The 27,792-nt window shown below is 43.9% G+C and overlaps 1 protein-coding gene across 5 annotated transcripts in view; it reads right to left on the bottom strand.

Moving 5' to 3' along the window:
* Window positions 1–315: 315 nt before the first annotated feature.
* Window positions 316–27,792, bottom strand: part of Rap1 (RAS oncogene family member Rap1) — a 75,313-nt gene continuing 47,836 nt past the window's right edge. Inside the window, exons 1-6 of one of the 5 annotated variants that reach the window (XR_006772352.2) lie at window positions 21,568–21,699; window positions 18,783–18,866; window positions 5,343–5,533; window positions 4,119–4,247; window positions 2,477–2,886; window positions 316–2,331 (exon numbers count right to left, since the gene is read on the bottom strand). Coding sequence is in view for 3 of the 5 variants with exons in the window: in XM_069308485.1 (XP_069164586.1) it covers window positions 2,638–2,886; window positions 4,119–4,247; window positions 5,343–5,533; window positions 18,783–18,792 (579 nt within the window). In the remaining 2 variants the exon portion in view is untranslated. Of the gene's footprint in view, window positions 2,887–4,118; window positions 4,248–5,342; window positions 5,534–18,782; window positions 18,867–21,567; window positions 21,924–27,792 lie in introns of those variants that run through there. The other 4 variants (XR_011223550.1, XM_069308485.1, XM_045736279.2 and 1 more) reach the window with 4 other exon arrangements.

Genomic DNA, 27,792 nt, shown 5'->3' with positions numbered 1-27,792 from the left:
ACAACCGAGCAAAACTTTCAAAATGCTCTGTTTTATCAACAGGTCACATTAGAACCTTAATCATCATAATTTTTGCTCCTCACTTACAAAAAAAGGTTGAAACATTCCACCATTTTCCCCAAAGCTTTTGCAACTGTCCACAGAACCCTGGCTGTGAACCAATGCTACAGAGCACTACTGTATTAATCTGCTTCCACAAAACAATATAGCATTTATAAACTTATTACCCAACAGTTAACTTGCAGTCAATCCCACAACTTGTGACAATGGGTTACATTATATTGCTTAAGAAAGGTGAGGATTAAAAGTCTCAAGAACAATGTACACGATATATATTTCACTTTATCAGGTTGAAAACAAATAGTAAAGCTTTATCCAGTATTATATAGCCGCTAATATTCTGATGGATTACTAGCCAATTTAATATTAAAATGACCCTAGAGTTAACCAAGTAACAATGCATACAGGCTATCACATTTAAAACAAATCCTTACATACTTCAATCTAAAATCTCTGGGGCTAATTTTTAGTCTATATCCTTACATGGTAAAGAGTGGCATTAAAGTCAGTAGGCAACAGTAATGTGTAAGGTACTTTATAATCGTCGGCAAACTGCAGTATTATGAAGCGTTGCATTGCAACATTCACCATTTAGAGAGGAGCAGTTTGTTGTGGAGACGGGTGGTGGTGGAAGTGGTCAGAAGGAAGGCTCCTAAAGAGTGACGGTGAATACTGAATACCATTCACAGTGGAGCTTCTGCTGTCCTTAATTGGCTAAGACATCCTTGGCCTTACTTGTGGAGGGGGTTATGTAATGTTAGCTTTATATCAACGGTCTCTAGCATTACATAATATATACACAACAAGGTATGTACACATTTTGCCCCCTTCTGCTAGGCAAAAGTAAGCCTTATCCCAGGGAGCCGGTCGGCCGAGCGGACAGCACGCTGGACACGTGATCCTGTGGTCCCGGGTTCGATCCCGGGCGCCGGCGAGAAACAATGGGCAGTTTCTTTCACCCTATGCCCCTATTACCTAGCAGTAAAATAGTTACCTGGGAGTTAGTCAGCTGTTACGGGCTGCTTCCTGGGGGTGGAGGCCTGGTCGAGGACCGGGCCGCGGGGACACTAAAGCCCCGAAATCATCTCAAGATAACCTCTCAAGATAGACGGATCCCCCCCTTTTTATAAAGCAATTAGTTGACAGCAGAGCAGAAATCAAGTTGACAATTAGCACACAACACCACATCAAACTTCAGGCATTACCAGGATGCAACATTGAAAGATGTACACAAGATGGGGAAAACAATTTCCAACAAATTCCTCAAACTCTTTAAGTCATACTTTTAGAATTGACAGAAAGTGGCAAACCCTGGCCATTAACACTGTAACAGCTGGTTGTGGCACTGCTGCAGCAAGTACTGGTTAAGTGCACGGCCTCAGGATTTGCGACACTCCCAGCATCAAGACCAACTAGCGGGACTTACGTTCTCGACCCTTTGAAACGCTTCCTTCTGCTACCCGAACACATGCCTCTTGGCTCCCACAATGAGCAACTTGTGCGCAGTAACCTTACACGGGTAACAAACTACAAGCTACTGAAAGGTACAAAATATTTCTTATGAGCTCAAATTAACTGATCAATGATTCATCAAGTTTTGAAGCCCAGTAAAAACTTTAAAGTATGCCCTTTAATGCATATCTTACAAATGTTATGAAATGGTACAATGAGGATGGATAGCGGAATTTGTCTCTCTTAAAATAAAAAATAAACGACTTGAATGTTAGTAATAGCTATATTCCATAATTTTGTGCTAGAAAAAATAGACTAGTTTAACTTTGGAAAATTCATGGATATTCAGTATTTTCTGAATCACGAGAGACTAAGAAGTAACAAAATATGGCCAACATGAGTTATGCCGACATCACATTCTTGCAGATCCAATATTTTTATAAACAACGTGTTGTACTTCTAGCCACATTCAGCAAACATGTCTGAATAATATGACAAGTGCTCTAAAGTAACAAGTTACCTCGAGCACATTTCCAACACTTAAGACTTTATGGGAAATTCCTTTTCAAGAGCAAGTCTATACAAACCCCGATCATTGTGTGCAAAACAATGAGTTCGTGTGTGGCACCAGCCTTTTTCCCACCCTTCAATTCAAAATTTCTATTGACAAGATATGCATGTTTCCTCCAGAAGTCCCTTAGTCTGTCAGCCAAACAAAAACACAACAGCATTCTCTACACAACTAAGAAATTATGCTTTGGTCACTTAGAGCCATCGACTCTCTCCTGGCAGTTCCCTCGCTGATGGCAATAAGTACACCTAACCCTCGCTGATGGCAATAAGTATACCTAACCCTCGCTGATGGCAATAAGTACACCTAACCCTCGCTGATGGCAATAAGTATACCTAACCCTCGCTGATGGCAATAAGTACACCTAACCCTCGCTGATGGCAATAAGTACACCTAACCCTCGCTGATGGCAATAAGTACACCTAAAAGTCCCTAGGAATGATTAATTGCTGCATGCCTTGACAATAGAACAAAACCAAATTTACACCTGAGAGGATGAAGGCGTAACATCCAAACATTCTTTATCTAGTCTTAATATCAAAGAACATTCAACCTTATAAGAGGCAACATGGCTTACGACTCCCGGGCCTCTTGCCCTGATTTTTTTCCGGCGACTTTCGGTTGATCTGCCGAACGAGATCGTAGAAGATCTCGTTGACGTTGATCTTGGCCTTGGCCGAAGACTCTAGGAAAGCGCAGGAGAAAGATTTTGCCAAGTTCAGGCCCTGATCTTTGCCCACTACACGTTCATCTTCCAAGTCACACTTGTTGCCAACCAGAATCATTGGAACATCGTCGGTATCCTGAAAGAGAGATAGCAGCGATGAAGACAATTGTGTTAAACGTGAAAGATACAGCGAATTGTCATGTGCCATACTGAATATTTGTAGCCTGCTTTTTCTATACTGCTTCCCTATTGTTGTCAGGTTCATGAATTCCTCACCCTGTCTCTGCTTGATGGGGTTCTGGGAGTTCTTCTACTCCCCAAGCCCGGCTCAAGGCCAGGCTTGACTTGTGAGAGTTTAGTCCACCAGGCTGTTGTCCAAACTCTCACAAGCCTGGCCTCGGGCCGGGCTTGGGGAGTAGCCCGGCCCAGGAGTGAGACCCTAGGCAATCATAGAAAGTGGGTCACAATCTAGTTACTCTCATCGATTGAAAATGGATAAAACACTTAGCAAGCCAACCTCTTGAATCCATGACCACCGAGTGTCCTAATGTAAACACGTGATCCACACAATCCACCTTGTTCTCCGCTGACCAAATTTTGTCGTTTCTAATACTCCTTACAATTATCTTGAATTTGCTGAATATACCTTGATGACTGATTGCCTGCATTCCAGTTTCTGCTTGGTCTCACTCTTCCATAGACATTGTCTGCAACTTTACCCTACACTCGTATCAACCAAATTAGTCATGTATACAACTGCAGTTTTTTGTCACTTTCACCTGTCAGCGTTTCAACTTATTGCCCGCCTACTACTAATTTGGTCTTCCAGAGTAAACACGGTTAGTTGTCTTTGCATTCACAATTCAATAGTTTCCCTACTTATCCTTCCTAGCTTTACACACACAAAACTTATTTTTTTTTTATTTTTGTATTGAACTTTTCACTGTTCTGCTAAACTAGACTTTTAACATTCTTATATATATATACATATATATAAAAAGAAAATGTATACTGTTATCACCGTGGTGATAACATGGTGTAGAAGTTAAGGCGCTCGCCTAACGTTTTGCGAGCGCTTTGTCATGGGTTGGTATCGTGGCCCAGGGAGGATTTACTGGGTGCAAATCCTTAACTGTAGCCTCTATTTAACTTGACAGTAAAATGGGTACTTGAACGATTTTTCGCGGGGTCGTATTCCAGGGAATATAGGATTAAGGACTTGCCCGAAACGCTATGCGTACTAGTGGCTCTACAAGAATGTAAGAATTCTTGTATACATAAATAAAAAATAAATCACCCTTTTTAGACAAAATTTAACAATCATAAAAATATTATAAATTTAGCAACAATACTGTGACGTGTGTGTACCTTCACTCTAAGAATCTGTTCTCGAAGGTCTTGTAGATCATTGAAGGTGCTCTGTGCAGTGATGCTATACACCAAAACAAAGCCCTGGCCGTTCTTCATGTAAAGATCACGCATTGCAGTAAATTGTTCCTGGAAGAAACAGACAAAAATATTAAACACAACAGATGTTAACAATTAGCAAGTTGCATACAAGTACACCACAAGTCTAATGACCAGACCACACACTAGAAGGTGAAGGGACCAAAACGTGGTCGTCCCTTCACCTTCTAGTGTGTGGTCTGGTCAACAGGTATAATCATAGTTACTCAGAGACCATACCAATTGTTACCCACCAATGAGCTTTAACATATTAGATTGTGGTGAGCTCCTGCAAGTATAGAAAAAAGGCAAATGTTCAAATGGTAAAGAAAGAGGACTTGCAAGAAGCATTACCATATAAACCTACAATATTTATAAATATATATAAAGAAATGCAACGTGCCAGTAACACAGGCACTCGGTAGTGTGGAGGAAGAGCGTGGACTCGAGGGAGATACCAGGTGTGCTTAAATCAGCAGACATAGCCCCTCTACACAAGGGTGGGAGGAAAACATTGGCTAAGAATTATATTCAATTATTAAATTGAGTATTAAATTACCCGACCTTAACCTAATCGAGGGCCCTCAAATATAAAACGTGACGGCAACTCAATTCTGCGAGCCACTATGATTTACAGTACAGTGGTACCTCCATTTATGAATTTAATCCATTCCCAGAAACGGGTCGTAACTCACAAAATTTGTAAGTATGGGGCATTCATAAGTCGAGGCTTCACTGTACATTATATTTTGGCCATTGTGGATTTATGTCAAAATGTAATGTACTACTCAAGAGGACAGGTTGGCATTTTACTTCTTCTATGGTGACTTATATTCAATCTTCAGTTACTTCTTGAGGTCATCTTGAGATATTGTTTCTCGCCGGCGCCAGAGATCGAACCCGGGATCACAAGTCCAGCGTGCTGTCCGCTCGGCTGACCGGCTCCCTGCACCACAATGATTTATTTGTGACTTCAGACTTCAATGACTTCAGACTGGCTGTTGTCACCTGTTGTCACCTTTCATTCCTTCCCAAGGAACGAGTCCCCAAACATGGTACACATTAAAAAAAAAAAAAAGATGAATTATCACGAAAGCGAAGACATAGTACTGTACTCTCAGGGATCTTTAGTCCTATGGTACTTACTGTTCCAGCAGTGTCGAGGATTTCCAGCATACACTGCTGTCCATCCACCTCGACTTGTTTCCGGTAGGAGTCTTCAATTGTTGGATCATATTTCTCGACAAAAATGCCTTGAACAAACTGGACTGTCAGAGCAGATTTGCCAACACCACCCGATCCCAACACCACTATCTTGTACTCGCGCATCCTCGACACTAGGCAAGGAAGAAAATCATAGCATAAGAATTTTGTGGTAAATAGTAATGTGCTGCCTTAAAGTTAATTATATTTATATACTATAAAAGACGTCACTAAATACTGTGCAGCAACGTCACACATGGAAACCTCGTACTGCTTCCCATAGACTAAAGTAATCGTCTAATAGCAATGCAGTAATTTTTAAGTGGGTACCGTTTAGTTGTCACAATGTACAATTGAACTCTTTAAACAGAGAGAGATCCGATGTTAATGCTCATAAGTCTTATATATACCTATAGTACATAATCTAGTAGCACAAGTCCCCAAAATCATATATTATTCCTTCACTGGTCACACACACTTATTGAAACTTTCTACCACCCTAAATATTCAAAATGGTTGTGATCTAAACTCCAGTATTAATGCTACCTATTTTCAAGAAATTTGGAATCAAGAAATCTAATTGCAAAAGCAGAAACTAAATATTCAACAGACAAAAGTGATGAAATATGAACCCAAAGATTATTGTAGTGTGCTCAGTTAATAGCCCGCGGACACCTCCAAGCAACAGCCTGTAGGACCATTACACACAGAAATCACAATAACGTGATGCATCAAATGTAAGGGCGAAGAGGGAGAACGGCCTATTGACATAGCTCGAGTGCAGGGGGAGTTGTGTAAAACCCTGGTTTGTGCCTCGGAGAGGCTGCAGGATCCAGTAAGTTCAGTAGAACTTCGGTTTCAACTCTTTTTACCATGTAGCTCAGTCGTTTAAAGGCAGTGTCTGGGATGCTTTTGGACGCAGGTTCGAATCCTCGTCACGGCCCTTGTGGATTTGTTCTGTTGGACCATGTTATCACCCGTGGAGCCTGGAGTCAGGCCAAGCTCAGGAACAACAACTCTGGAAACCCCCTTTAGGTATGCTTCAGGTAATAGTGCTAAAACTATTATCTTAATGTAGCCTTTTTTATTTACCTTTACCTAGTAACAACAAATCCCTTGTCTATCAAGGATTGCTCAATAGTGCTGCTGTAATACTTTTTAATGCCAATAGTTACTCTAAAGATTTTACAAGTGCCGTTATTTTTCACTAAACTGAGTACTGTCCAATGTATGATTACACTTCACTTCTGGGAAGCTCAACCTTCTCTCTTGTGGACCAGTCTGTCAAGGAAAGTACTAGTAATGTACAGCCATTTCCAACCACTGGCAGGGAACAATGATGCCAGCCCATTGCCACTTTATTGCCACTCGATACACTATATTAAATTGCCAAAAATGAAACTTTGATACAGTACTGTAGTATACTTTATCAAATATTCATATTTAATGGCAATGGGGTTTAACACTAAGAACTTATTAAATTTTGACTACATCACACAAACAGTTGTATGACAATGGTCATTAATATACATACAGTAATTAGTACAGAACAAGCAAAATGGCAAGGAAGGGGGAACCATAAGCAAATATCATGGGATGCAAATTGGCAAAAATAGGACAAGTGTGTAAAACAAAACAAAACAATCACAAAAGCCAAAACGATCTTCTTCAAATTCTCACAAATTATCAAAAGTCTCGGTCAGGAAATAAGCGAGGATTTTTTTATTATTCCGTCTCACGTTATTTAACCGTGCTCGTCTGTATGTACGAACAACTTGATCTGACTAAGACAAGCTATGATGCTATTCAACCAATCCTTCCTGCCTTGCTCAACCACCTCATTGTTAAATGAGCTGCCTGTCACGTTTTAATTGGTTACAGGACATCATTCCAGGGTGTCTTTCAAGTACACAAACACACCCTTACACACATCTTAGACAAACTCATCAATTAACTTGATAAATTACTTGATAAAAGCAGACTTACACACATATAGTGTACTGGACAACCTAGTCTTAACATTGTGTTGCACATCCACATGCCGTTTTCAAATTTAAATACAAAATGCAATATTTTTTAGCTTTGATAGTGAGCCGTATTACATTTTTAAACAAATGAATCTACAAACCCTGCTATTTTACCAATACAGGCAAAGTAAGTAAGTAAGTAATTATCAAAAGAAGGCACCAAACCGGGAAGGCTATGTAGCACCATCAAATACGCAAAATAATCAGAGGGCGCTAAATATCACCAAGGATGCCAATACGAGAACAAAAACGCATAAGGCGAACGATATCAAAAGTATCCGAGTCACCAAGAATTCTATCGAGGGACAGGTGACCGCGAGGGGCGGTCGGAAAGCAAGACACACGCTCGTCCTGGAAGTCAGGACATTCAAGAAGGACATGCACGACCGTAAGAGGGACAATGCAACTAGGACAATAAGGAGCAGGGCGGCGCTCCATCAAGTGACCATGGGTTAAGCGAGTATGGCCAATACGCAACCTCGCTAGAGCTGTTTCCCACCGCCGGTTACGGTGGAAGGAGGACGGCCACGAGGAAACACAACATTTAAGAGTACGTAGCTTGTTACCAGTAACAGACAACCAAGAAGCCTGCCAACGGGTAAGGACTGAGGAATGGATAACCGGGTAAAAGTCGGAATACGGAATGCCTTTACGAGAGATGGGACAAGAGCGGACAGCTTCCTTAGCGGCAGCATCCGCACGCTCATTTAAAGACACGCCAATATGGCTGGGAACCCAACAAAACTCAACCGACTTAAATTTACTGTGAACGAGAAACAGCCAATGCTGGATCTCGACAACTACCGGATGAACTGGATTAAAGCACCCGAGAGCCATGAGGGCACTACGAGAGTCAACAACAACCACAAAGGAAGACTGACAACGAGAAAGCAGGAGACGAAGAGCATAGAGAATAGCATAAAGTTCCGCTGTAAAGATGCTAGTCTCCGGAGGCAAGCGACACATATAAGTGCGATCAGGAAAAACAACAGAGTAGCCAACACCGTCCGCTGACTTAGACCCATCGGTGAAGACAGAAACGGAGCGGGAGTGAGAAGAAAAGTGCTCGAGGAAAAGGCGTTTGAGAACTGTAGGAGGGGTAAAAGCTTTAGTGATGCGAGTCAAGGATGTACAAAACCGCGGAAGAGGGACCCTCCACGGGGGCAAAGAAGGAACAACACGAGGAGAAACATCAGAAATACGAACGGAAAGAGAATCCTGCAGGCGAGATAACCGGACAGAAAGAGGGAGGTGGTGAAGAGGAACAGGAACCGCAGGAGGGGTAAAAGTTAAAGCACGACAGAGACGAGAGGAAGGATGTTGCAAGGACCGCGCAAGATACCGAAGACAGTAGCGATCACGGCGGTCCTGGAGAGACAGGAAGCCAGTGTCAACATACAAGCTAAGGACGGGAGTCGAACGAAAGGCACCAGAACTGAGGCGCAACCCAGTATGGTGCAAAGCATCAAGACGGCGAAGAGTAGAAGGAGAAGCAGACGAGTAAGCAGGGCAACCATAATCGAGCTTAGACAGGACGAGAGAGGAATGTAAAGCAAGGAGAGTGCGCCTATCTGCCCCCCAAGAAGTATGGGACAAGACCCGAAGGAGGGTAAGGGACTTAGAGCACTCAACACGGAGGTAAGAGATATGGGGAGACCAAGACAAACGAGTGTCAAGGAATAACCCCAAAAGCTTCGCGGAATCTTTGTATTCAAGGGGATGACCATAAAGTGACAAAGAGGGACGAAGAACAACCCGTTTCCGCGTAAAAGTCATGGCACAAGTCTTAGAAGTAGAGAACTTGAAGCCATGACCTGTGGCCCAAGACGACACGGCATCAATCGCAAGTTGAAGCCGGCGTTGAAGGAGAGGCGAATCATCACCCTGACAACAAAGGGTAAGATCATCGACATAGAGAGCGGAGAAGACACCAGAAGGAAGAGAGGAAAGAAGACCATTGAGGGCAACCAGAAAAAGAGTAGTGCTCAGAACACTACCCTGGGGCACACCTTCGTATTGCTGAAAAGGGGGAGAGAGAGCGGTACCAAGGCGCACCCGAAAGGAACGACGAGAGAGGAAGCTGCGGAGAAAGAGAGGGAGATGACCACGAAGGCCAAAAGAATGAAGTTGAGATAGGATATGATAACGCCAAGTGGTGTCGTAAGCCTTTTCTAGGTCAAAAAGGACGGCAACAACGGAGGTCTTCGCAGCAAAAGCAGTACGTATATAGACCTCCAAGTTCACCAGGACATCTGTCGTGCTGCGGCACTTGCGGAAACCAAATTGAGAAGGGGAGAGGAGGTGATGGTGTTCCAGGAACCACATCAGACGAACGTTAACCATACGTTCAAAGAGTTTGCAGACACAACTTGTGAGAGCAATAGGGCGAAAGTCCTTAGGGGAAGTACCCAGAGACCCTGGTTTGCGAACAGGGAGGACAACGGCATCGAGCCAGTCCTCAGGGACTGACGACGACTCCCAGATCCGATTATACAGACTCAGTAAATACTGAGACGTGCTCGGAGGGAGATGGCGAAGCATCTCATAATGAATACCATCGGAGCCCGCCGCCGTAGAACCGCAGAGGGCCAGGGCAGAACGAAGTTCAGAGAGAGAGAAGGGATCATTATAGGGAAGCTGAAGATGAGTGCAGAAATCTAAAGGACGAGACTCAAGGACAGGTTTACGAAGAAGGAAAGATTGGGGAAGATGAAGACCAGAGCTAACAGAAGAAAAGTGGGAACCCAGTTCGGAAGCGACCTGCAACGGGTCCGCCACAAGAGTATCATGGAGGTGAAGGACCGGTGAAACATCGGGAACGAACTTACCCGCTATCTTGCGGATACGCTTCCAGATCTGGGCCAGAGGGGTTTCGGACGTAATTGTCGAGACATAAGAAGCCCAACATTCACGTTTAGCCATACGGATGGCCCTACGGGCCACCGCACTCGCTTTCCGAAAGAAAAGAAAAGAATCGGTCGTCTGCCTACGGCGGTGCTTCTTCCAGGCTGCACGCTTACAGCGGACAGCCCGAGCACAGTCCGCATTCCACCAGGGAACGCACTTCCGTGGACCCCGAGAGGAAGAGCGAGGAATAGAGCGGAGGGCAGCGTCGAAGACAGTGTCATGAAAAAGGAGGAGAGCGCGAGAGAGGGGCAGAAGGGAGAGGTCAGAGAGAGTAGCACTGAGGGAAAACAGGGTCCAGTCCGCCTTAGCAAACTGCCATCTAGGGAAAGAGAGGGAAGGGCGAAAAGAGAAAAAGGAAACAAGGATGGGGAAATGATCACTTCCATGGAGGTCATCAAGAACCTGCCATGTGAAATCTAAGTAAAGAGAAGAAGAGCAGAGAGAAAGATCAAGACAAGAAAGGGTGCGAGTTCGAGAGTCCAAATGAGTGGGCTCACCAGAATTCAGAAGAGACAGGGAAGAAGAGAGGAGAAACGGCTCAAGGAGGCGACCCCGGGTATTCGTCAGAACGTCACCCCAAAGAGAATGGCGACAATTGAAGTCACCCAGCAGGAGCACAGGCTCCGGCAAGGAGTCTAGGAGGTGTTTCAAATCAGGAAGAGAGAGCGGGACACTCGGGGGGAGATAAATGGAACAAACTGTGTACCATTTCCCCACAAAGATACGAGCAGCAGAACAATGGAGAGGCGAAGGAAAAAGTAAAGGAACAAAGGGAACATCAGCCCGAATCAAGAGAGCAGAAGAATTAGAAGCCCCAGCAATGGCTGGGGGGGGGGAGAGAAAGGAATAGCCACGAAAACGACCAGGACGAGCACCAAGCATCGGCTCCTGGAGACAGACACAAAGGGGCGAAAACCGCGAAACCAGAAGTTGGAGTTCGAGGAAATTGGCGTAATAACCTCGAACGTTCCATTGAAGAATGGACAACGACGAGAAGAGAAAGGACAAAAACAGAGAACAAGGAAGAAACAAAGGCGAAAGACCAACAGAGCACGTTAAAGAATATCAGGGTCGGGATCAGGGTCAGCAAAGTCAGGGTTAGGGGGCATGGGTAAACTGAGCAAAGACGGAGGGAAGGAAACGGGAGAACAGATCAGAGGTGGGCGGGCAGGGTCCGGAGGAGGAGGAGGAGGAGGAGGAGACAACGGAGAGGAGCAGTCAAGGACAGCAGCAGGAAGAGGGGGAGTAGAAAGAGAGGAGAGCACCCCAGCAAGAGCAGCAACCGAAAGGGAAGCAGGGGCCAAAGAAACCTCCATAGCAGGAACAGGGGGCGCAAGCACTGAAACGGGAGTGGAAGGAGCAACAGAGCCAGGAGGAGGAGCTGAGGAAGAAAGCGAAGCCTTCTTACCCGCCGGGGAAGAGGAAGGAGAGGAGCCAGGCTTACGCTTCTGACTTAAAGAGACCGGTGTCCCAGCAACTACGTACCGGGCAACGGATTCCAGTGTCTCAACAGGAGAAGCCGAACGAGAGCACACACGACGGCCGTTAGGAGAGCGATGGACATCCGCCCGCACCGACAGGCGGCGGGGAGAGCCGATAGATGGAGGAAGAGGATGGGAAGGAGGATCGGAGGGGGACGAGGAAGGAGACACAGAAGACACGACAGACCGGGTAGAAGGAAGGGGAACCCCAGACAGAGGACCAGGAGGAGGATCCTTCGGGAGAGAACCCAAAGGGACAGAGGAGGGGGCAGTGGGCGCATCAGGGTCCAAGGCCTGGAAACGGTTGTGAGTCTGAGGAAGGCGGGAAGGACGAGGAGAGGAAGAGCGCAACACACGAGCATAAGAGATATTAGCATAAGGCGGGAGCCGGCGAACCTGGCGCCTCGCCTCAGGAAAAGATAAACGCTCCCGGTGCTTCAAGTTGAGGACGGCTGCCTCAAGCTTGTAATGGACACACGCACGGGAGAAGGTAGGATGGGCCTCACCGCAGTTGAGGCAACGAGCCTGGGGAGAAGCGCACTCCGACTTAGAGTGACCTTCGCCACCACACAAAGGACAGAGAGAGACAGTCCCGGAGCAGCGGAGGGCACCATGCCCAAACCTCCAGCACTTGTTGCAGAGCCGAGGAGAAGGAATGTACTCCTGGACAGAGCACCTGGCACCAGCAAGAATGACAGAGGGTGGAAGGGTCCTACCATCAAAGGTAATCTTCACAACCCGGAGGGGTTGACGGCGACTACCACGAGGGGGACGAGTAAACGTGTCCACCTGGAGAATAGAATGGCCCTGAGCAGCGAGGATATGTCGAATATCGTCGTGGCAGTCGCGTAGGTCCCGAACACCGGTCGCAACATGGGGCGGGAGCAAAATAGTGCCAACACTGGCATTCAACTGGACGTTCTTCGAGACCCGAACGGGGGTCTCGCCAAGGCAGGATAAGGCAGCCAAGCGGGAAGCAGCATCCTGAGAAGGAGCAGCAACGACACGCGTACCGAGACGAGTGGGGTTAAAAGTAATGGAGGCATCCACGGAATCAATGAGATGTCGATGAAGGGAGAAATCGTCAGGAGGCGCAGAATCAAGAGGGAGGAGATCAAAATATTTGGCCCACGAAGCGGGACCAAACAAGGCTTGATAGGTAGCAGAACTGGAAGGAATCGAGCGAGGGCGGCCGTGACGAGAACGGCGGTGAGAACCCCCAGAGAGAGAGGGGTTAAAAGGCGCAGTAGTAACAACGAGAGAAGGAGCCGCGCCAGGGGACGAGGTAGTCACCACTGGGGGCTTGGGGCTCGACCCAACCACAGAGGAGGGAGGGGAGCCAGGGGAAGGAGTCAGAGAGGCCAAAGGAGGAGCAAGGTCGGGGCCCAATGCAGCGGAGGCTACAGAGCCCGGTCTTCCAATACGGACCGACTCGGGGGCTTGGTCGCCCACCCCACGAGCCTGAGAAGGTAAACCAGAAGAAGCCGAAGCAGGGGTAATCATCTTGACGAAAGAAGAATTCACTCACGAATGTGCCCCCACACCCACCATGGAGCCACAATTAGAGGCAGGACACCCAACAAGAAGCTATCGCCGATCTTGTCGGGGCCTCCTAGGGGTGCGTCGTGAGTATACGCCCCACAAACGCCACCTTAAGAAACCGACAGTCCGTCGAGATCGGGTTCAGTGACGAAGTGGGGATTGACAATAAAAGGTTCCCCTCGCTCTCGACGTCGGGTACTGCAGTTCTACGGGTGCAAGAGTATGCCTCCTCAAGCACCCGGGCGTCAAAATAGAAGAAGTCCAAGGGAAGAACCAGAACGAGCAAAAGGTCGGCAGGAAACGGCAAGCAGATAGGAGAAGAGGGGGGAGAAAAACGAAACAGAAGGAAAAGGAAAAGATGCCCAGCAGAATTGGAGAGGACGGCAGCAGGAGCACAAGGCTAGAAAAGGACAGGACTGTCCCAAGGAGCATCACACTCCGGCAGCCGCCCACCAAGCCCCCACACGGCGACAACGAGCTGAGCGGGGAGGGGGCCAATACAGGCAAAAATACAGGATTAATGCTTAAGATTTTTCTCTAAGTATTTCTTTTAAGTATAGTACTGTAGTGCCTCGGTTGACGACTTTAATCCATTCCGGCACCGAGCTCGTCATGTGAAACACTAGTCTTGCGAAACAACAACACTGTCGTCAGAGGCATCCGAGAACCAGCGGAAACACTAGGAAGCCCCAAGTGGTTTTCTCATTAACCGAGCAGAAGCTCGTCAATACACACATTTTATGCGAGTGGCTCGCTCGTTACCTGAAATGCTCGTCACCCGAGCTTCCTCTATATATCGTATCCATAAAAAGTATATGATGGTATGGATACATGTGCAAATGACTGCTGTACACACACGTTAACACTATATACCTTCGACTGAAATAACCATCTCAAAATTATCATACACTGTGATTATTTTAATCATCTGACGAATTGAGGCCCCTCACGATTAATCAAAACTTTTTTGCAACTTCTTTTTTAGACCAAAAAAATAATTGATGAAACCTTTGTTAATTTTTTATACATAAATTAAATGAAAAGTTATAGCAATTTTGACTATGCAGCGTAAGTTAATTCTTTAATATTTCTTGGCTTATCTTAAACATTTTATTGACAATTCTAGTTAGTAAATTGATGACCAGATCACACACTAGAAGCTGAAGGGACGACGACGTTTCGGTCCGTCCTGGACCATTCTCAAGTCGATCACAATCGACTTGAGAATGGTCCAGGACGGACCGAAACGCTGTCGTCCCTTCACCTTCTAGTGTGTGGTCTGGTCATCATACTTTAGCCACGTTATTGTGACTCATCGCCTAGTTAGTAAATTGTTTTAGTTATAGTCATTTGTTCTTGTAGGGTGTCTTCCCTTCTCATTCCTTTGATTTGCATTACTGTATTTCTGAAATGAAGTGGAATAAAGCTGCAAAACCAGACTCAAAGATACTGTATCATTTCACTCCACCCCATTCAAATACATTTACACAAAATACCTTACTTGTAGCAATCATTAAGACAGTTCACAAGCCTTGTTCTGTTTACAGTTAAGTAATATTGGTTATTGCATTTATAAAGCCATATCTTCACAGTATTAATGCCATTTCCAGAATATATTTTCTTGCAAGGTGTATGAATATTTGAGGGGTCATCTTGAGATGATTTCAGGGCTTTAGTGTCCCCGCGGCCCGGTCCTCGACCAGGCCTCCACCCCCAGGAAGCAGCCCGTGACAGCTGACTAACACCCAGGTACCTATTTACTGCTAGGTAACAGGGGCATCAGGGTGAAAGAAACTCTACCGAATTGTTTCTCGCCGACACCCGGGATCGAACCCGGGACCACAGGATCACGCGTCCAGTGTTCTGTGCTCTCAGCCACCAGCTCGGGTACAATTATGAAGGAAATATTTGGCAAACTGGGAACAATTTACCAAGTATCCCCCACCACATACAGTGTATAAGTTACTCAAATATAGAAACCACTGAAAGGAACACACACAAAAGGCAGACATACTTGTGCGTAGCCACCACCAGCACCTTCTGACTCACTACCACACAACACTGAAGCACATCTCCACCATAATAGTTGCCGTCTCATCTATGTCCCCGGCCTCGCCTCCATCACGGACACACTCGTCATTAATCCCTGTAACCCGGCTTCTCTCACAAACAAGTGACACTGCTCTCCCAAAACCAGTCATTACATCACTTTAATTAAAGTCCTGTCTTAAACTAGATATTTTGTACTTGGACTAACGGGGAAGCAACAGTACCGTACAACCTCCACTCAACGAACCACAGTACATGGGACCGACCCCAATTTAGTACAACCCATCATGTCTTCAGGATGCAGTTCCCATGCCCTAGGGGCTAATTTCACTTTTCGTTTCAACTTATAACATACAACTACCAAGAGATGGTTATGCAAAGTGTATTCATCTGGACCTACAAAAAAAAAAAAAAAGGCATTTATAAATGTTCTACACGAGGCTTTTCTCAAAGTTTTAAGTGTGAAACACAGAGGTGGCGTGACAGGTTGACTACTAGGATGAACAAAACAATAACAAAGAGCAACAATAAGACAAGATAAACTTAACTAACAAGTATCTAGAACGGTTACACAAGGCTCGGTACTATACTAGCGCTAATAATAGTACTGCATAAATAATTTATCATAAGTGATCTTGTGTGTAAAAAGGTAGAAAGGCTTATTGGGTCATGCGAGGCAGCAACTATTTACACTAACTGGCTCATACATATCTAAACTACATTTAAAACATTCCATCGATCTCTCAGCCATTATATTACCTGGTAATTTGCTCAAACCAGTATTCACCCTAATCTTTACTGAATCTTAATTTATCCAATTAATATCCATTGTTTCACAAGAGTTCAAATTTCAGTGCAATCCATTTGAGCAGCTCTCTCGGGTCCATCAATTGTATCCGTGTTGTTCCTGTTATTTCCAAGCGCAGCCTCTTCATCTGTGCATACTGACCCATATGCAGTTCTTTCTAGGTATCATAATGTCATAACAGCAGCAGCAAGCTTTGCTTGTAATAAGGGTACACGTCCAATTTGTCTCCATTTTCATTTTGAAAGGCATTTACAGCATTCCTGATTACAATGTAAACTGAACCAGTCCTGCCATTGATAGGATTAGCAGAGGTATCAGTGCAGACTTGATTTGTTTCCCCTGCTGATTGACTGATGAAGATTAAGCCACCCAAAAGGTGGCACGGGCATGAATAGCCCGTAAGTGGCGGCCCTTTTGAGCCATTACCAGTATCATTAGCTGATACTGGAGATCTGTGGAGGTGCGACTGCATCCTGCGTGACGGGAGATGTCTCCCGTGTTCCCCTGCTTCTTTCAATTTTGAAATACTCTACTTCAATTACACACAGAAATCACAATAGTGATTTGTGTACGTAATTACACAAATTAATGTAATGATTTGTTCATTAAATTTGCTTTTGATGATTTGTTCATCAAATGAACACATCCACAAGGGTTAATATAGAAGCAATGTTCAGAATGAGTAACAGTAGAACAAGGAAACATAAATGGAGAGTGGAAATACAGACGAGTCACACAGATGTCAGAAGAAACTTCCATGATGAGGGTTCGAACCTACGTTCTACTTTTCTACAGTTCGATCCTCTTGGCCGTAGGTTCGAACCCTCATCACAGTCCTTGTGGATTTCTTCAACTGTACTTTAATTTCTTGCAGTAACCTGGTCATTTTGATCTCTTATTTGTATATAACACATGATTCATCCTCCTGTTTACATAGTACTCTTTGTAACTTATGTGCACCATTGTACATAGACTTACTGGGCAGCTAGATACAATTTGGTACTACAGTATTCCCTTGCGAATAGTCCGCAAAATAACGCTAAAAAACAACCTTAATCATTCCTAGGCCTAGTATAGCACATATATATGTACTATAATGGGCCTCAGATTGTGTGTATTAGGTCCAGGAAGGTTGGGGTTAGATTTTCTTTGCAACATCATTGCAAAAACTTTTCCGGTTTGTCCAAATTCAATACATGTAGTACCAATTTCTACTTTTCTAATTGCCTTTTATGTCAATGTGTGTGACGACGGTCCTCGTCGTTACTACAAGTACTACCTTAACAAGAGAATGGGCTGCCAAGTTAAGCAAGATTCCTACAGGCATAACCTCACATACTGGTTCAAGCAGGTGGAGTTCTTCTAGTTAACACACCGATTTGTCTTTCCACATATAGTACAGTACTATACAAATTTCTTTCTATAGTTAGGACAGAACAGATTTTTCCAGCAACATAGTTTAGGTGAATGTGTCTGGGAATCTTAATTGCAAGCTTAGAATTTAGCTCCTTGACCAGTTTTAACACTGAAGAGAAGCTCTTACCATAGATAAAATATTTTGGCAGTACAGTATTTGCTACTCCTGAACTGATTGCCATGGCTTCGATTTGTATGCTTTTGAGCCATTTCACATGACCTAGGAAGTACTGTATGTGCAAAAAAGACTGGCGAGGCATAGACCACGACAGTACATACTCTGTACACCATTTCAAGTAGGGAAATGGAAGCACCAATGATTATTCCAAGTGACTGGCTCTCAGGGCTCTGAACAGCTCCTTTATTAGAATCTGTAATAATGCCAAGGCACCTGTAGTGGTCAGCTCATTAGAGTTTCACCATTCATTTGATGCATCATGCTATTGTGATTTCTGTGTGTAATGTAGTAAGGGTGAAGAGGTAGAATAGCTTATTGACTGAGCTCAGGTGCATGGGGGAATTGTGTAAAACCCTGGTTTGTCTCTCGGAGAGACTGCAGGATCCGTGTGGGGCCAGTTGAACTCCCGGTTGCAATTCTTTTACCATGTTGTAGAACAGTCGATCAAGGTGCGTCTGGGATCCTCTCAGATGTAGGTTTGAACCCTCATCACGACCCTTGTATTCACCATTAATTTGCAGTCTGTTGTATCTAGTGATTAGAATATTCTCTCATTTGTGGAGTGTGAGACAGTTCAATACATTTTCTTCCAAGGAGATGAATGATTTGCTGATTATCTTTCCAAAGTTGATGGCTCCTATCAGAACATCATATTCATACCCTAATTGTAGATTGTGTTTGTTTAAATTCGTGACATGCAATTTTCTAATACAAAGAGGCTAGGTGGAGTACAGGTGTATTTTGAAGGTGTCCATAGCAAAAGATCCAACCAGTAGTTATGTTCAGTTCTCACTCGTTTGTACAATGCAACCTTAACGACCATGGTTACAGGTTGTATGGCATCTCAGTTTTAGATAGTTTTAATGCTGTGTGATCTCTCTGCACATAATATACCAATGATTGTTTCTTGTGTTATAGAACAACATACTGTGCCGGCACATTATTGCGAGTGAAAAATTAAGACACCGAACCCACACATTAGCATGTCGAGCTCACGATAAAGTTGAATATTCTGACAATCACTATGATGCAGCAGGCTTTATGAAACCATTTCCAGGGCTGCAGAGAAAAAAAAGAATATGAAAACTAATCAAAATTAAAGACTGGGCTATGTAGACACTATGACCACTAGTATAAATACCATATCAGTAGTATTAAATGCAAAATATAAATTTTTCCTCTGAAAAATACATTTGTTGTACATTACTCTAATTTTGCACTGAGGATATATAAAATTACAATTATAATGCAAGAAAACTATTCATGGAATCTACATTTGAACTATTTAATATTAAACTATACAATTACTGTATATGTACATAGAATATATACATCAATTTGCAATAGCCAGCCTTATAGGCCACACGTCAACATTTAAACATTAGCAGCCAAAAATGAATATATTATACACATTCATCAATAAGACGGCAATAAGTTTTACCACTAAAAAAAAAAAAATTGAGTTTTCTCAACAAGATTCACGCAGCTGGCGGCACCATGTGACTGTCCTCTATGTCTATAGTCATTAATGCTTTAGTCATTAATGTTTTTCCTGCCCGAAACGCTTTGCGTAATAGTGGCTTTACGCATTGTATGTACTAGCTCTATCTATAAAGCCAACAAACTTTGTAAAATCTCTTTATGTATGTACCTTACCTAAATAAAATTATTATTATTATTATTATATATTATTATTATTATGTTACAAATTGTATACACAATTAATATACTAGTTATAAAAATAGTAATTACAGATTTTTGCAGAGGCCAATGTCTAAGTCATTAATTCATTTAATACCCAATTCTATGACCATTTATCAAAAGCAATAAAGTTCATTTATTGTACAATTCTATAATTACTAATCAAACTGATGCAATCTTAATTCAGGCAGTGAATTCAGGTGGATACATGTAATGTTTCATGTATCCTGGACCATTCTTAAGTCGATTGTGTGACACAATCGACTTGAGAATGGTCCAGGACGGACCGAAACGTCGTCGTCCCTTCACCTTCTAGTGTGTGGTCTGGTCAACACACTTTAGCAACATTATTGTGAGTCATCGCCTGCATACATGTAATCTGAACTGGAAGCCGAGTGATATACATTAGGAATAACACTAACACCTCTCCTCCTACCCCCTCCCCCTCCCTGCCTCACCGTCTTCCATACACCAACAAACAGTCCTCAAATAAAGGTAAGACAAACGTACAGTGGCGCCTCGATTAACTAGTTTAATCTGTTCCGGCACCGAGCTCCTTGTGTGGAAAACTCGTCTTGTGCAACAACAAAACTGTTGTCGGAGGTGTCCGAGAACCAGCGGGAACGCTCGTTAATCGAGGGAAAGCTCACCAGTCGAGACACATTTTCTGCGAGTGGCTTGCTCGTTACTCGAAATGCTCGTGACTGGAGCTGTTGTCACTCGAGGTTCCACTGTACTGTATTGTAGCTAGAAAAAAAGTGGTATTCAGTATAAAATGTATTTTTTAAGTTAATAATTTGGGGGTGTGGAACGGTTTAATTCAATTTACATTATTTCTCATGGGAAAAATTCGTTTTGCCTTACGACCTGTCTCTGGGAACGGATTAAATTCGCAAGTCGAAGCCCCACTGATCACGCACCATATTCCTGAATTATACCATTTGTATTGTTAGCTTAGGCTGGAGTGTTATGTCAAAGTAAGTGAATTAGCTTTGTAATAATATTAATGGTAGTATAATATAATATTAGTGTATATAATATAATATAATATTAGTGGTAGCACGTACAATGTGATCATTATTGTGTTTCTCTGGTATCGTGCTCAGGTTATCTTGAGATGATTATGGGGCTTTAGTGTCCCCGAGGCCCGGTCCTCGACCAGGCCTCCACCCCTAGGAAGCCGCCCGTGACAGCTGACTAACACCCAGGTACCTATTTTACTGCTAGGTAACAGGGGCATAGGGTGAAAGAAACTCTGTCAGCACCTGGGATCGAACCCAGGACCACAGGATCACAAGTCCAGTGTGCTGTCCGCTCAGCCACCGGTTCCCTGCTAAGAGCCGTCCACTCATAATAATTTATTATTATAATAATTTATTTATTAATCATAATAATTTATTATTAAAACTATTAGCAAGAAGGTACACAATAGATTACATAAGATTACATATTTTTATATTCTTGTAAAGCCACTAACACGCACAGCGTCTCGGGCAGCTCCTTAATCTAATCTTAATCTTGTAATGGAAAGATCCCCATAAACGTGTGGCCCAAGTTTCCTTACACCTCATGCTTCTCTTTACCTGCAGGTAAATAGCTGCCCCTGTGTTATATTGTAGGCTGTAACCCACCTGTGTATGTGTGGGGGGGGGGGGGGCACAAATGGTCAGTAAGCCTAAGGGGGTGAGAGGGGGGGGAGGGGGGTCAATAAACAGGTTTATTATCGCCCAAAAATGTCAAAATACGAAGCTTATGGTCACAATATTCAGTTACGTGTGGTCATGACCTCTAGATACCTTCAGGCCCCGTATGGGCCCCAGGGGGCGCCGCTCCCCTGGGGCCAGGGACCCCCTAGAGACCCCCCCCCCCATACACACACACACACACGAGGGGAGAACTCACACAGGTGAGAAACCCTCCCCCACAGGCACCCACAAACACACCTCAACCTCCCCCAACAACAAACCACAAACCAAAACAAATCGCCAACACCCGTCCACCAGGACCCTCAAATCCCCCCAAATCCCAGCCACCACAGCCTCCTCGACCCGCCTCTCACCTTTGTCTGCCGTAATAGAGGCGAACTAGATCCACCAACACGCTAATAGGCCTGGCGCCACGTCGTAATCACGAATTATTTACAATTTGGGTGAGGGGCGATGGCTTCTCCCAGGGCGCTTCCGGGCCAGTATGGAGGACTGAGCCGATGGTTCTTTCCCGGCGCGCACGCCCACGCGCCGCCCGCGCCCTCGGCCCTTTGGCCCTTATACACGCCTATAGCCTCACCTATCGCCTTTATAGGTTCACTTTTATTGCCCCGGGCACCCGCTGTGCGCCCCAATGGTCGTTTTTTCATGGGTGACCTTGAGTAAGGGGTGAGTGAGATGGGTGAGTCAGATGGCCTCTGGTAACTATGGCTTATTACTCATATCCTCCTCCTCCGCGACCTCATGCGCTACTCATATGGCTGGATTTGTGGTTATTGGCGGGGTTTGGGCTGGCGTGCAAGCATGTGAGTAAGTGAGTGAGTGAGTGAGTGAGGTAGCCTCTGGTAACCTCATACTTGCCATTACTCACCCTCCACTGCCTGCTATACTCACATATATATATATCACACTTTAAAGCCAAATCACTGTATGTATATATTATAACGACCCAATCATTTGCAACATTGTAATATATGAATAACACTAAATACTCATATATCCACGAGAGCTTATATATAATACTTATATATATATATATATTCATATATATATACCCACAAATAATAAGGTTTCTTTAATACAAAATGAATCTTGCAAGCTGCTGTCAGCAACATTGCTATCCATATATGGCTATGCACACCGCTGCCTTGCAATCCACATTGCAGCCCAAATAATAATAATAATATATATAGATAAATAGTTTTTATATATATACAAGAGTTGTTACATTCTTGTACAGCCATTAGATATTTACCGGGAAATACGCATATTTGGCGGGAAATACGCTAAATTTGGCGGGAACACGACCCGCCAAATTGTTTTATAATCAGGTACCCATTTTACTGCTGAGTGAATAGAGGCTACAGTTAAGGATTGGTGCCCAGTCAATCCTCCCCGGCCAGGATACGAACCCAGGCCAAAGCAACCTACAAACTATGTATACACAGACTATGTATACACAGACACCCACAGACTATGTATACACAGACACCCACAGACTATGTATACACAGACACCCACAGACTATGTATACACAGACACCCACAGACTATGTATACACAGACACCCATAAACTATGTATACACAGACACCCATAAACTATGTATACAGATACACCCACAGACTATGTATACACAGACACCCATAAACTATGTATACACAGACACCCATAAACTATGTATACAGATACACCCACAAAATATGTATACACAGACACCCATAAACTATGTATACACAGACACCCATAAACTATGTATGCAGATACACCCACAAAATATGTATACACAGACACCCACAGACTATGTATACACAGACAAACTATGTATACACAGACAAACTATGTATACACAGACAAACTATGTATACACAGACACCCACAGACTATGTATACACAGACACCCACAGACTATGTATACACAGACACCCCACAGACTATGTATACACCCACAGACTATGTATACACAGACACCCCACAGACTATGTATACACCCACACCCACAGACTATGTATACACAGACAAACTATGTATACAGCTATGTATAGACAAAGCAGTGATACCTGTGGGTTGGGTGTCTGATGTTCAGCCCCGTTATTGTGACTCACACTGTATCCATTGCGTGCATACATATACAGTATACTTAGGGTGTATATGTATATACATTATGAATGTATTATATATTTATAATATTATATATGTATAATGTTATTTATGAATTATGTATAGTGCATATATACATAGTGTTATTATGTATACATACAGCGTGCATATGTATACATAACCTGTTTTAACTGTCAATTACGAACCTATGTATGCACATAGTATGTGGAAAAACTACATGTGAAAAATAAAGAATGTTAAACGCGTTTTCGGCTCATTCCGCCAGCATCAGAGCGAAATAGAATCAGAGGCCAGATTCACGAAGCAGTTACGCAAGCACTTACGAACGTGTACATCTTTCCTCAATCTTTGACGGCTTTGGTTACATTTATTAAACAGTTTACAAGCATGAAAACTTGCCAATCATCTGTTGTTGTTAAAAACAGCCTCCTGGTGCTTCGGAGCTCATTAATTCTTTAATAATTGTAAACAAAGCCGCCAAAGATTGAGAAAAGATGTACAGGTTCGTAAGTGCTTGCGTAACTGCTTCGTGCATCTAGCCCCAGGTCTGCTACAATATATGATTTTATATTTGTTTTTCCTTGGGTCTATGAACCCAAACAGCCTACATAATTTATTTATACATAGAAAACCTATCCATATTCCTGTGTTCAAGCCTAAATTATTACATTATAAGGGTTCTATTAGGCCTAGAATAAGTTAGGCTTTATATTCACCATCCTTATCATGCCCCTATGCCAAAATTATACACCGAAAGATGTATAAATGTATTGTATATGTATTTTTTGTATTTTTGTATGTGATGGAGCAGCTTAATAATAAGCTCTAAGCCCCATAAATATTGTTCTCACTTGTACACCCTCTAAAAATACCTTTTCTTCTCTATATATTGACTCAAAAATGCGTCAAATAGGCATATATGTGAGGGAAATAGGTAAGGTGCCGAGTACCACTGAATGAGGCTAGCGATAAAATAGGTAAATGCTGTTTTGTATTTGCCTATTTACCTAAACATACAGTAGCTGTATTACTGATTTGTGCCTGATAAATTACTAACTCACATCAGACGAACTACAACAAAATTATGTATCGTCCTACTGTGAAGAGTAAGTCTTGAGATGATTTCGGGGCTTAGCGTCCCCGCGGCCCGGTCCTCGACCTCTGTTACACCCCCCAGGAAGCAGCCCGTGGCAGCTGTCTAACTCCCAGGTACCTATTGTACTGCTAGGTGAACAGGGGGCATCAGGGTAAAAGAAACTCTGCTTATTTGTTTTCGCCTTTGTCGGGGATCGATCCCCGGAACCTCAGGACTATGAATACCGAGCGTTGTTCACTCAGCCGTCAGACCCTTGTGGAGGGTGTTGAACATGTAGGGTGTATTCCGTGTTCAAATGAATATCTTAATGCATATAAAAGTGACCAACAAAATATTAATTTAAAAAAATCGACTTTTGTTTAAAAATACACAACAAAGTCGGTTGGCGAGTTCCTCTTCCGGTTTAAAAAACGCGCCATTTTTAAATCAAGTAAAGAGATAAGAGCTTATCTGATATTTGGAAACCTTTCATTGGTGATAAGGGATGGTATTAACAAGGTATTATGTCAGTGTTTGGCCTGGCATGTGTAGAAGTCTGTCTTGAGTCGTAGTCTGTCTGTCTGTCTGTCTCTCTCTCTCTCGCAATAAAATAATTAATTATTTTCTCATTTTCGCAGCTTTCCATTGGCCTTGAGAAAGGTATGTGTCTTGACAAAGCATTTGAATCTGTGAAAGGATCGTCTATGGTCTAAGTTTGCCGATTAGAATTTTTTTGCAATTTTGCTGAGATTGGCACATAATTTTTCGTATTATTATTATTATAAAAATTAGTTTTATAAATTTATAAATTTTATAAATTCACATAAAATGAATTATAAATTCACTTTAGAATTATAAATTCCTATAAAGTTTTATAAATTCACCACGAGGACTGCGCCACGCAGTCTGCGTGGCGCAGCGGTAAGACACTCACCCCGCGCTTTGGCCTGGCTTCGTATCCTGGCCGGGGAGGATCGACTAAGCACCAATCCTTACCTGTATGCCTCTGTTCACCCAGCAGTGAATGAGTACCTGGTTGTTAAACGATTTTGGCGGGTTAAGATTAAGAACCTGCCTAATTTGCTTTGCGTGTTAAGCGACTCGAACTTGTTTTGGTAATTCCCAGACCAGACCTTAACCCACTCAGCCACAATAGAGCAAAAGCCTATCAGCCTGAAACTCGACTGAATTCTGGTTGGGCTCTGGTTCGGGGCCCCAACTTGCTTAGTTACGTGTACATTGATTACGTGTACGCGATGCATCGCAGCGAGTCGTCTTGCTTACGTACGAGTATATTAAGTGTTCCACCAGCGTGAAAATTGCTTCATACTATTAAGAAAAAAAGAGGAAAATGCGGTTATTTTACTGTGAGAGTTTTCCTGCTGGGCCAACGACGATATGTCATATATCCGGCTTGTATATAGTCGTTCTGGCAGCTATCCGGCTTGTATATAGTCGTTCTGGCAGCTATCCGGCTTGTATATAGTCGTTCTGGCAGCTATCCGGCTTGTATATAGTCGTTCTGGCAGCTATCCGGCTTGTATATAGTCGTTCTGGCAGCTATCCGGCTTGTATATAGTCGTTCTGGCAGCTATCCGGCTTGTATATAGTCGTTCTGGCAGCTATCCGGCTTGTATATAGTCGTTCTGGCAGCTATCCGGCTTGTATATAGTCGTTCTGGCAGCTATCCGGCTTGTATATAGTCGTTCTGGCAGCTATCCGGCTTGTATATAGTCGTTCTGGCAGCTATCCGGCTTGTATATAGTCGTTCTGGCAGCTATCCGGCTTGTATATAGTCGTTCTGGCAGCTATCCGGCTTGTATATAGTCGTTCTGGCAGCTATCCGGCTTGTATATAGTCGTTCTGGCAGCTACATGTCACGCAGTAGTTCCATCAGTAACCTCATCCTATAATTACACTTGACAAAGTTCATCACTGAGAACAATGACTCGTTTAAATGTCAATGAAAATACTGTTAATGCTACAATAATTAGATTTTTTTCCTATAGCCTAATTCTCTCAGGATTTCCTGAATTTCAAAACCAAAATTTTGGTAAAATGCGTGCCACCGTAGGCACGTATGCCATAGAGTCCTTGCCCCCCCCCCCCAGGTCAACACACGACCAATCCCCAGGACATAACAGTTGCCTAGCTCCTGGAGACCCGTTTACTTCAAGGTGAACAGACACATCAGGTGCTAGAAAATGTGGCGGAACTGTATTATCCAGGAATCGAACCCGACACCTTTCAGTTGTGGGACAACTACGTAGACCACTCAGATAAACACACGTATGAGACGAATAACTAGCAGAAATAAAATTTTATTTCTGCTATTTTATTTCTATTTTATTTAAATTAGTACTAAATATATCAACAGAAAACGGAAGATGGAACAGGTACAAATTGGGATAAATTTAGATGCAGATCAGACTATGGTAAAAGATCTGGGTGTTGTTTCAAGCGTAGTCTAGACGGACACGGGTAGAAGGGGGATTATAAGGACAAAGCACCAAGCCATTACGACTATATAGCACTGGGAAGGGGGTCAGGATAAGGATTTGGGATGGGACGGTGGGAAGGAATGTGCCCAACCACTTGCTGGGACGGTCGGGAGATTGAACCCAGACCTGCATGACGCCAGACCCACTAACGAGGCTAGTGGACGACTAACACCACACTAACGAGGCTAGTGGACGACAAACACACACACTAACGAGGCTAGGGGCCCATTTACTGCTAGGTGAACAAGAGCATCTGGATGAAAGCACCTATGCCGTATTTTTTTCGCCTCCGCCGGGGATCGAACCCGGAATCTCAGGTCTACGAATCCTGAACGCTGTCCACTCAGCCGTCAGGCCCCCCTTGAGCCTGGCTGGTCATTGAATATTTCCACCGCTTCTGGCCAGGTTTTGACCGCTTCTGGCCAGGTTTTGACAGCTTCTGGCCAGGTTTTGACCGCTTCTTGCCAGGTTTTGACCGCTTCTGGCCAGGTTTTGACTGCTTCTGGCCAGGTTTTGACCGCTTCTGGCCAGGTTTTGACAGCTTCTGGCCAGGTTTTGACAGCTTCTGGCCAGGTTTTGACAGCTTCTGGCCAGGTTTTGACAGCTTCTGGCCAGGTTTTGACCGCTTCCGGCCAGGTTTTGACCGCTTCTGGCCAGGTTTCGACCGCTTCTGGCCAGGTTTCGACCGCTTCTTGCCAGGTTTTGACCGCTTCTGGCCAGGTTTTGACCGCTTCTGGCCAGGTTTTGACCGCTTCTGACCAGGTTTCGACCGCTTCTGGCCAGGTTTCGACCGCTTCTGGCCAGGTTTCAACAGCTTCTGGCCAGGTTTCAAGGCTTCTGGCCAGGTTTCAAGGCTTCTGGCCAGGTTTCAACAGCTTCTGGC

Source organism: Procambarus clarkii, chromosome 6 (genome assembly GCF_040958095.1).
Source record: "Procambarus clarkii isolate CNS0578487 chromosome 6, FALCON_Pclarkii_2.0, whole genome shotgun sequence".
Classification (NCBI taxonomy): domain Eukaryota; kingdom Metazoa; phylum Arthropoda; class Malacostraca; order Decapoda; family Cambaridae; genus Procambarus; species Procambarus clarkii.
Note: the sequence above shows the minus strand (reverse complement) of the source record. Positions and strands in the feature narration are given on the sequence as shown.